The sequence below is a fragment of the Gymnoscopelus microlampas genome, assembly GCF_963454915.1.
Source record: "Gymnoscopelus microlampas genome assembly, chromosome: 14".
NCBI lineage: Eukaryota > Metazoa > Chordata > Actinopteri > Myctophiformes > Myctophidae > Gymnoscopelus > Gymnoscopelus microlampas.
In genome coordinates this window covers 50,088,020-50,099,139 of record NC_139951.1, presented here as the reverse complement: position 1 = coordinate 50,099,139, position 11,120 = coordinate 50,088,020, and the positions used below count along the sequence as shown (strand labels likewise).

Genomic DNA, 11,120 nt, shown 5'->3' with positions numbered 1-11,120 from the left:
ATTTAAATCCAGATCATAATTATTACTCGTTTTCCCATGTTTAGTTCATGAATGAATCCTGTTCAGTGTCCAAACAAAGTTCGAAGTATAACGATCCAAAACATTAGAAGATCAAATGACAACGAAATCAGGACAATTCTGTGCATTGTCTTTAGTGTCACGGGTCTCTCATACACATCCCATGTTAGCAGTTTGTTTTATAATATCACAAGTGTCCTACCTCAGTGGTTCTCAAAGTGGGCTTCGGAGACCCCCAAGGGGTCCTTAGTAGGGGTTCCAGGGTGTCCCCAGCCAAAGTAGTTAACACAGCATCACAATCATTTTAACCACTTAATCCATTTATATTTTGTCTATTCAAAAATGTACAAGCTCGCGCTTCAAACTGGTACATTTGTTATTTCTGAAAATTCATTAAACATTTTAAGTTCTTTTTGTATACATAAACCTTCTCTTCTGAGGTTTCTGGCACAAATTACGTCAAAGGAATCCTACTTGTCCTGGGATGGTGTTATATAGAGTCACATGTATCTTACTTGTCCTGGGATGGTGTTTTATAGAGTCACATGTCTCTTACTTGTCCTGGGATGGTGTTTTATAGAGTCACATGTCTCCTACTTGTCCTGGGATGGTGTTTTATAGAGTCACATGTCTCCTACTTGTCCTGGGATGGTGTTTCATAGAGTCTTATGAATCCTACTGGTCCTGGAATGGTGTTTTATAGAGTCACAGGTCTTCTATTTGTCCTGGCATGGTGTTTTATACTGTCACAGGAATCCTACTTGACCTGGGGTAGAGTTTCATAGAGTCACATGTCTCCTACTTGTCCTGGGATGGTGTTTTATAGAGTCATAGGAATTCTACTTGTCCTGGGATGGTGTTTTATAGAGTCATAGGAATTCTACTTGTCCTGGGATGGTGTTTTATAGAGTCATAGGAATTCTACTTGTCCTGGGATGGTGTTTTATAGAGTCACATGTCTCCTACTTGTCCTGGGATGGTGTTTTATAGAATCACAGTCTCCTACTTGTCCTGGGATGGTGTTTTATAGAATCACAGTCTCCTACTTGTCCTGGGATGGTGTTTTATAGAATCACAGTCTCCTACTTGTCCTGGGATGGTGTTTTATGATGTCACAAGTCGCCTACTTGTCCTGGGATGGCGGGACAGCAGTCCGCGGGGCCGGACGAGTTGAAGGGCATCATGTCCAGAGAAATCTCCGCCTCGCACTCGAACTGCAGCAGCTGTGCGATCCCGAACACCCGGTCCGGGTCCAACAGCTCCTCCCCGGAGCCTGCTTGTGCGGCGATGTGCTGCCGAGGGCCGAGGCAGGAGAGCCGCTGCTGCACCCCTCCGGGACCCCCTCCTGCTCCCCCTCCCCCTCCTCCTCCCCCTCCGGTAGCGGTGGTACCGGTGGGCACGGCGGTCTCCTTCTGCAGGGTGGTGTCGTGGTGGTAGGACACCAGCTCGTTGCTGAAATCCACCGCCTCCACCGTAGAGCTGGAGGAACAAAACATTATGGTGAAAAAGAGTTTTTGTCAAAAAAAAACAAAAAAAACTGAGGCTTTAACCCATTAAGACCTGAGGCGATTCTTAAAAATGTTTTCTAAATCAACAATCAACAGTTTTTTGAAAAACATCGAAAACATTTTTTTTCAAGATTTTTCAAAAATAGCAGATATACAAGCTCATAGCGCGGCACTCGGTGCCGCGCTATGAGCTTGTAGATCTGCTATTTTTGAATAGCCAAAGAAATCTAAAGTGACACAGATACGTTCCAGGTCTTAAAAAATAAAATAAAATAAAAAATACAAATATCTGAAACTCTATTTAAACTGTATTTAGTTGTTTACAAAACTAACTATTATCATAGAGAAGATATCCTTATGTTTTAGTCTTGGTCAATATTTCATATTTCAATACTCTGGGTGGATATGGAAATGTATCTTCCGATACTTAAACTTTGCCAGTTTTACACCCTGTTGTTTACAGCTAATTGCAAAGAATATATGCGCTCTATAAGCTCACAAGGCATCATATTGTGATGTTATAAATGGATTATTTTATCTTACTTATTTATTATAAGTAACAGACGAATAGCCCACAAACTGATCACAAACTAACACTAAAAGTAATACAATCTGAACTAAAACTAAGCCTCAAAACGAATGAAAACTTAACAGAAGTTGAAAACACATGAACCATATGAACGCATATAAAAACGAGTGAACAAAATGCTAAGCTAACAGCTGCTAACCTCGAGCAGAACTTGTTGCATCCCAGGATGGTGGAGAAGGCCTTCCTGAAGTCTGCGTTGAAGGCGTAGATGACGGGGTTGAGGGAGGAGTTGGCCCAGCCGAACCACACGAAGATGCTGAAGGTGTTGTCGCTGACGCAGGGCGGGTCGCCCGGCTCCGTGTCTTCGCAGAACGGAACCACGCAGTTCAGCACGAAGAAGGGCAGCCAGCAGAACACGAACACGCCCATGATGATGGACAGAGTCTTCAGGACCTGCGACACAATCAACGAGGGTTTCATTTGACAATGGTTGAGGACAAAATCTGTGGGAGTGGAAGCAAAAAAAAAAAAAACGCAGCTGTGCGCAACGTGGCTGTTCTTCCTCGGCTTAGTGATAATCGGACGCTGTCACAATATTACATAATCGCCTAATTGCAATTATTTGAGATAATCACAATTATGTTGTATTTTGTTTATAATCATCTTAATCGTTTCCATGTTGAAATAATGACATACATTAAAACAAGCTGAATAGCTGATCTACAAGCTTACAACGCGTCACAAAGTGACGCATTGTAAGCTTGTAGATCAGCTATTTCCGCAATTTTTTAAGTATAAAATTAATAAATATGTAAATATTTTTTATTATATTATTGTATGTATATTCTGCACTGTGCACTTTTTTTTATTACAAGGCAAACTTGTATTCATACTGTATGTTCCAATGTTCAATGGCCAAACACACAATTAAACCGTTGATCGCAATTATTTCAGTGACAATTAATCGTCAACTTAAATGTGTAATGGTGACAGTCCCTACCTTGGTCTCCTTCTTGAACGAGGTCTTCAGTGCGCTCTCATCGTGGTTGTTGGTGGAGTTGGACGCGCCTCGGTGGCGGCTCTGGTTGTGGTGGGAGTGGCTCTGGCTCTGGTGGGCGTGGCTCTGGTTGTGGTGGGGGGCGTGGCTCTGGTTGTGGTGGGGGGCGTGGCTCTGGTTGTGGTGGGCGTGGCTCTGGCTCTGGCTCTGGCTCTGGTGGTGGTGGTGATGGTGGGGGGGGTGGAGCGGGCGGTTCAGGGCCCGCTGGTTGGCCGCCCGCTCCAGGGAGGAGATCCTGCGGATCTGGGTCTGGGCGATGCGGAAGATGCGGGTGTAGGTCCCCACCATGATGACCACGGGGATGTAGAAGCTGATGAGGGAGGAGGAGATGGCGTAGGTCCGGTTCAGACTGGGGTTGCAGTCCTGCTCCGTGTCGTTGGCCAGGGCTGTGGCACACACAACACAACACAACCGTTTGTGTTGATGATTATAGTTGAATACAAATGATTAGGATTAATTATGATTGCGCTTTTTTTATGGTGTTTTATGTCTTCTCTGACTACTTTGAGTTTCTTCCTGGAGGCTGAAACCTTGAGGGTCAAACGTGCCAATAGAGACACAGCGCTTTACAGTGGTGTGTTCTACCGTCAGATGCTGTGTACGGCGTATACCTTGAGATTGTTTTCCGTCCCTACCGTATACCTTCAAAAACTGTTTCATCCATTGAAAACGCGAGAGCGTATACCCACAACCACGCGCATCGTATCGTAGCGTATACCTTCAGAAAAAAACTAGAACACAACACTGGCGCTTTAGTGACACAGTAAAAAATATACCCTCCCCCTCATTATCATAACACAACAGGTGTGGGCATGAGGAGGAGGAGGGACTAGGACAGGTGGGTGGTGCTAAGGTGAGAACCAGGTATACTTAATGAACTGGAGGCGTGTCCACATAAAAACATAATTTTAACAATTTCTGTACACTTTTTTGAAAAAAATCTTCCTCCTAGTATAACCATAATACCTGATGATTATGTTTTGGGGGGGGGGGGAATCACTGAAAATCACGGCACCCCGTCTTTAAGTAATATAAGGCTTATTAGGATCCTTTTGAAATAATAGCTGAATTAGGCCTACATAAGAAGCCATACCGTTGGCGTCCGCTCTCAGCGGCTCCGACGTCACCGTGGCGTTGTGTGTGTCCGCGGTCGCGGGCGCGACGGCGGCGGCGCGGTGCCAGTTGAGACGCACGGGGATGAAGGAGATGAGCACGGACAGCGTCCACGCCACGCCGATCATCACGCAGGCGAAGCGGCGCGTCATCTTCCTCTCGTAGCGGAAGGGGCTGGAGATGGCCCAGTAGCGGTCCATGCTGATCACACACAGGTTCAGGATGGAGGCCGTGGAGCACATGATGTCGAACGCCACCCACGTGTCGCAGAACGCTGCGCCGAACAGCCAGCGACCCGCCACCTACAGACAGACAGACAGACAGACAGACAGACAGACAGACAGACAGACAGACAGACAGACAGACAGACAGACAGACCTTTATTTATCCTGCGGGGGAATTCCAGTCGTCCGGAACCAGAGGACCCGGAGGAAGCGGATCCAACACATTTGAAATAAACAGCTAGGCTAAAACTGGTCTAACAGCGAACGTTTTTTCAACGTCTAGGCTAGGTCGTATCATTTCAACGGCTACGTATAACGCTTAAAAAAACTGCTAATCAACGTCTAATCTAGAAATAGACGTTGAGAAAACGTTCACTGTTAGACCAGTTATAACCGGTTTTAGACGGACGTCTAATAGCCGACTATGGCTCACTGGGTTATGGGTCCATTTGGTTCCATTTGTACACTCTAATAGCAACAGCACAACAACCGCCACAAACGGGTATACAGACAGACAGACAGACAGACAGACAGACAGACAGACAGACAGACAGACAGACAGACAGACAGACAGACAGACCTGGGAGGCGGCGCGCCACGGCATCACCAGCACGGCCACGAACAGGTCGGACACGGCCAGCGAGATGACGAAGGAGTTGGTGACCTTGGAGCGCAGGTGTCTGAACTTGACCACGGCGGCGCACACCAGCGTGTTGCCCAGCAGCGTGGACACGATGAGCACGCACAGCACGCACCCGGTCAGTGCGCGCACCCCGTCCCCCCCGCCGCCACCACCTCCAGGGGGCGCCGTGGCTCCACCTCCTCCGGTCCCGTCGCCCACAGCGCCGAAGACATCGGCGCCGCCGGGTTCAATGGCGTCGGCGTGGAACCCTCGCCCTCCTTCACCCAGTCCTTGGTGTGTTGTTGTTGTTGTGACGGCATGCTGCAGCGCCCCCTGGCTGTCGTTGTGGAACATTTCCGTCCGCTGACCAGTGGTCGAAGAAGAAGTACTTCTTGAAGGGTTAATGGTGCATTTATATTATATTATACATATAGAGCTTGTATCATTTATATAGAGCTTCCTGATATAACCGGTATTGAACAGATCCAGATCCACCCCTCAGACAGTGTGTGGGTGAAGTTTCAAGGCAATCCAACAAACCAGAAGTAGGAAGGAAAAACCGGAAGGGGGTCATGTTTGATTAAATTGGAAGTCTGTGGGACCACCCACCAAGTTTGTAGCCTGCAGCATGCTGGGAACTGGAGTTATGGCTGTTTAAATCCCAGCCAATAGGAACACAGAGGGGGCGGGGCTCAAGCAATTACAGCCTGTCCCTTTTGGCCGTATAAGAGCACCTACCAAATTTGGGGCCTTTAGCATGCTGGGAATTGGAGTTATGTCTGTTTAAACCCCAGCCAATAGGAACCTAGGGGGGGCGGAACAATGGTGCGCCTGTGGTGCCTGGTGTGGCTATCCTGATGGCAGACCCCTGACCAGTGTTGGTGCCAAGTTTGGTGCGGATCGGAGCAACAGTGCGCCTTGCAGGTCTGCAAGTTTGTGACATCCACCCACCCACCACTAGGCAAGGGATAATTGACGGGTATCCAGTCATTATTAATGAATAAATCCCTGATTAGGCACTGACGCGTAGCGGAGGTGCCTAATCACCCTGAAGGGATTTATTTATAAATAATGACCGGCTACCCGTCAATTATCCCGATTAATGCACGGCTACTTAATAAATAAATAGTAAATTAATTAATTAATTATGTGGGCCTCGTTGGCCTTGATGGCATTACGACAAACATAAACTTTAGTCGACTAAATGTTCAGCTGAATTAGTCGACTAAATGTTCAGTTGAATTAGTCGACTAAATGTTCAGTTGATTTAGTCGAATAAAGTTTATGTTGGTGGGCCTTGATGGCGTCGTAATGCCTGACGCGTTGTGAGCTTGTAGATCGGCTATTTTGGGAGCACAACACCCACACACAGCCAAACATAAATTTACTTCTGCTGGATCTCACTAGTTCTTCCCTAACATTTTCTGTCTAGATTTTGTTTGTTGACGAAATTGTCAATATGTTTAGTCGTGGTTTTAGTCATCATAGCTTAGAATTTATTTATTTTTTATTTAGTATTTGTCAGTGAAAAAAGGTAGTCGACAATCATTTTTTAGTCGACAACATGAACACTGAGTAAAGTAAAAGTACCTAAAATGTGCAGTGAAGTAAAGTACTTGAGTAAATGTACTTACTTGCCACCACTACCGTGGACTGTGTTTTTTTCCTGTCCTCAGGTCCGACCCAGTGAAGAGTCCATCCACTGGGTTCTGTTCAGATACATTGTAGCCAGAAGTCCACCATGTCTTCTTCACACAAAGATCATTTGTTCTTTGTCATTTAGGAGAGGAATATATGTTCCTTTTTTTATTAATGTCAAGCAGACGACGTGACAAAACAGCGTCTTTATACCGAGTAAGAGAATCCTGTGAATTGCGGTTCTCGGCTCTCAAAGCGCACGCGCGTGCACGTGTGTGAAGCACATATTGGAGTATGTGATAAGAGTGTGTGTGTGTGTGTGTGTGTGTGTGTGTGTGTGTGTGTGTGTGTGTGTGTGTGTGTGTGTGTGTGTGTGTGTGTGTGTGTGTGTGTGTGTGTGTGTGTGTGTGTGTGTGTGTGTGTGTGTGCGCGTGCATGTGTGCGTTTGAGAGAGAGAGAGAGAGAGAGAGAGAGAATGCTTGATAGAGGTGTGTGTGTGTGTGTGCGTGCACGTGCGTGTCATTATATGAGCATCTTGGCCTGTGCAAGAGTGCCCCTTGGCGTTCAAACCCTCCTAATGTACCAACTGGATGTGCAAGAGCACAATTCTATTTCATTATCCTCTGTCTGTCTGTCTGTGTGTCTGTCTGTCTGTCTGTCTGTCTGTCTGTCTGTCTGTCTGTCTGTCTGTCTGTCTGTCTGTCTGTCTGTCTGTCTGTCTGTAGGTGAACAGCTATCTTGGGCACCGTTGGACCGATCGCGATCGGTATGAAAGATTCCACACACACTTGGGTCGGTCAAAGACGAACCTCCTGCCCCGAATGTTTCAAGTCGGCCTCATGGTGGCGCTGTGTCTGGCCCATTCATGTTTAAGTCTTTAACTCTTGACCCGTAGGACGTACAATCAATAACTAATACATTCCGTGGATTCCCTTGGATCATGACAGAACCCATTTCCGCCTGACCAGATTTGCGCGAGACGTTTTGCTCAGTGTCCTGTTGTGAACTTTTGCACGTTGGCACAACTACTGGCCTCATGGTGGCGTTATAACCGGTCGAAACACAGCCCTGGGTAGGCTCCCCGGCCTGGTGGGAGTCTGCGCTCTATTCTAGTTTCATTTCATTTCATTCAAAGGGGCAATGGGAAATGCACACACACACACACACACGCACACACGCACACACGCACACATGCACCATGGTACCATGGATGAATTCAGACATCCTTACTGCCATGAAAGTCAGAAACAAAAAGTGTTCTGAGATTCATAAAGGTTGGATCAAACTCGCCAAATGCTTTAACAAAGGTCTCGAATCCCTGTGACAACAGACGAAGTGTTTAAAAAATTGAGCGCGCTACAACAACACAGAGCCACAGGTCTCGACAATATCCCCTCCAAGTTTCTAAAAGACTCAGCCGCCTTCATTGCTCCAATCATTACCCACATAATAAACCTCTCCATCAAACAGGGACGGGTCCCTGTTTGATACTACAACAAGATAAGATATACTTGTAGAATATCTATTAGTCTACTTGTATTATATTATATTATATTATATTATAGTCTAGAGTGATTTATAACCTGTATTATATTATATTATATTTTGATTGAATACTTTATTTATAAAGACATGGAAACAGTATGGAAGTATAATTCACAATACAAGGTCCTCTAAACTGGATCGCTCATGAAAGCACAATGTTTTATTTAAAATGAGTTCCTCACATCATGATGACATTTAAGAACAGACAGATATACACACTACTATACAACACTATTACTATTTAATACTTTACATTTTATGCAACACTGTTACAATTTAATTTTAATTGTAATAGTGTTGTATACAATGTAAACCAGTGGTTCTCAAACTTCTTCATGTCAAGGACCCCCAAATTGACACTTATTAGCCCGCGGACCCCGTTTGAAAAGATATGCCAGGGACCCCCCATAAGAGACGATTTTCACGGCTCTAGCAGTGATTCTAAACCATTTAAATTTCAAGGACCCCCAGTTTGACTTGGCATTAGGGCTACGGACCCCCCATTTAATGGCATTTATTTCTCTGGGACCCCAATTCATATTGTAAAATCAATGTTAATTTAACTCTGAGAGTGTCCAAATGGAACCAAATGGACCCGTAAGGGTCCATTTGGTTCCATTTGGACACTCTCAGAGTTACAGACCCATAAGGGTCCATTTGGTTCCTATCAATCATTTAGCTGGGGACCCCCTGGAACCCCCTCAAGTACCCCTGGGGGTCCCCGGACCCCACTTTGAGAACCAATGATGTAAACTATCAAAAGTTTACATTTTATGCAACAGTATTACTATTTAATAGTTTGTATTTTATGCAACACTATCTTGTCATCCTGACACATGTTTTCATTCTGAAACAAGAGGACATTTTGACCATAGAATAGATTAAAAACCAGAGGTTATGACGCCTCTAATGTTATTCTACGGACTGTGTCGCCCTCTAGTGGACAAACTCTACTCTCGTCTCCTCTAGGTATATTATTTATAACTATGACGCAGTGACTCAACAAACACTATTTATGGATATTTAGTCCATTTAATCATTTTATAAAGAGCAGCATCATAATAAGATGATGATTTGTATTGTTAATTCCTCCTCCACTCATTGGTTTGTTAGTTTGTTTTGAGCATAAAGCAGCTGCTAGCTGCTAGCTAGCCGCTAGCTGCACATAAACAGTGGCCATAAGGACTACAGTTAAGAACTACATGTTCCATCCACCATGGGTGGCTAGAAAAACTACAATCTTCTACTACATTTCCCATACACCAACTTCAGTAGTGATGAGGACTACATTTAAAGAACTACATTTTCCATCGACAATGGGTAGCTAGAAAAACTACAATCGACTACTACATTTCCCAAACACCAACATGTGTAGCTGTATGGACTACATCTAATGAACTACATTTCCCAGCCACCATGGATGACTAGAAGAACTACACTAGAAAGGACTACATTTCCCGCACACCTAGGTGTCATGCTTCACATACAATGCCACATGAATGCTTCCGTTTTCTCTTCAAAATAAAACACCTGCCGTCTCAAGCCTCACACAGAACGCAACGCGAGTGCTTCCGCTAATTTTTTCAAAAAATACAACCACTTTAACGCTTACAAATACAAATACTACGACGGTGTCTCGCGCCAAAGATAGCCGATCTACAAGCTCACAATGAGTCTCATTGTGAGCTTGTAGATTTGAACAGCTTCATGTAGAAACCAGCGCCATGTTGCGTCATCTCGTGTTTAATATTTTGATGATTAGAGTGATTCATTGACGACTTCCACTTGTATTTACTCATTTTGTCCACATGAGGGCGACAAGGGCCGTTGAATACAACCAGATGAACTGAGTCAGATGTTTGTGAAGTTTCGTAAACATGAATACATTTATAACATTATTATAACATTACATAACACATATATAACACATATATAACACATTATATAACATATATATAACACATTGTTACATTTATAACATTATTAGTTCAATGGGTTTACATCAATGTTGTGTTTTTACAGTCAGTTAGTTAGTAGTGGTTTTCAACCAGTGGTCCTTGAGAGAGTACCAGGGGGTCCCCAGCAAAATGAGTTAACATAGCATCACAATCATTTTTAACCACTTAGCTCAGGCTATTCAAAAATAGCAGATATACAAGCTCATAGCGCGGCACCGAGTGCTGCGCTATGAGCTTGTAGATCTGCTATTTTTGAAAAACCTTGAAAAACTGTGCATATCTTTGATCATTTATATTTTTTAAAGCGAAAATTAACTGATGTCTTTGCTTCTGGGGGGTCCCTGGCACGAAACATTTTCAAATGGGGGTCCGCAGCCAAATGTATATCAATTTAGGGGTCCTTGGCATGAAAAAGGTTGAAAACCACTGAGTTAGTTAGTTAGTAATATTATGTATTTGGGTAAAGTGATGATAATAATGTATTTAATATAATAATAATATAATATCATATTTGGGTAAAGTGATGATAATATAATGTATTTGATATAATAATAATATGATATAAGTGATGATCAAATATAATGGAAAAAATAAAAATAAAAAAAAATGCACAAATAGCTTGTAGCTTGTAGAATAGATAGAGAACGTCGGAAGAACGTGACGTACGTCACCGCTCCTTCTTCAATGTACTCCTTTGGCCATGCGGAAGTGACGTATGAATGTTGCATCATGGATGCGAGCCCCCAGAACTGCGGTAGAACCAACGGTGACGCTGTCGTCCCCTGGTGGTCAGATCTAGGATCGCAAAGCTCCCGCGTTTAAAACGCCACTGCGCATGCTTCTATCGTCCATAACGCTAGTGCGCATGCTCTGTTGGCTCCCGGTCCAGGAAGTACAGGTACTTCCGG

The 11,120-nt window shown here is 44.3% G+C and overlaps 1 protein-coding gene across 1 annotated transcript; it reads right to left on the bottom strand.

Moving 5' to 3' along the window:
* Positions 1–1,130: 1,130 nt before the first annotated feature.
* Positions 1,131–5,425, bottom strand: LOC311060290 (D(1)-like dopamine receptor; the record flags this gene model as incomplete). The annotated part of the gene is made up of 5 exons (XM_084078425.1): positions 1,131–1,497; positions 2,255–2,508; positions 3,056–3,478; positions 4,192–4,527; positions 5,030–5,425. The coding sequence occupies 5 exons, from the start codon at positions 5,423–5,425 to the stop codon at positions 1,131–1,133; spliced, it is 1,776 nt and encodes a 591-aa protein (XP_083934551.1).
* Positions 5,426–11,120: the final 5,695 nt, after the last annotated feature.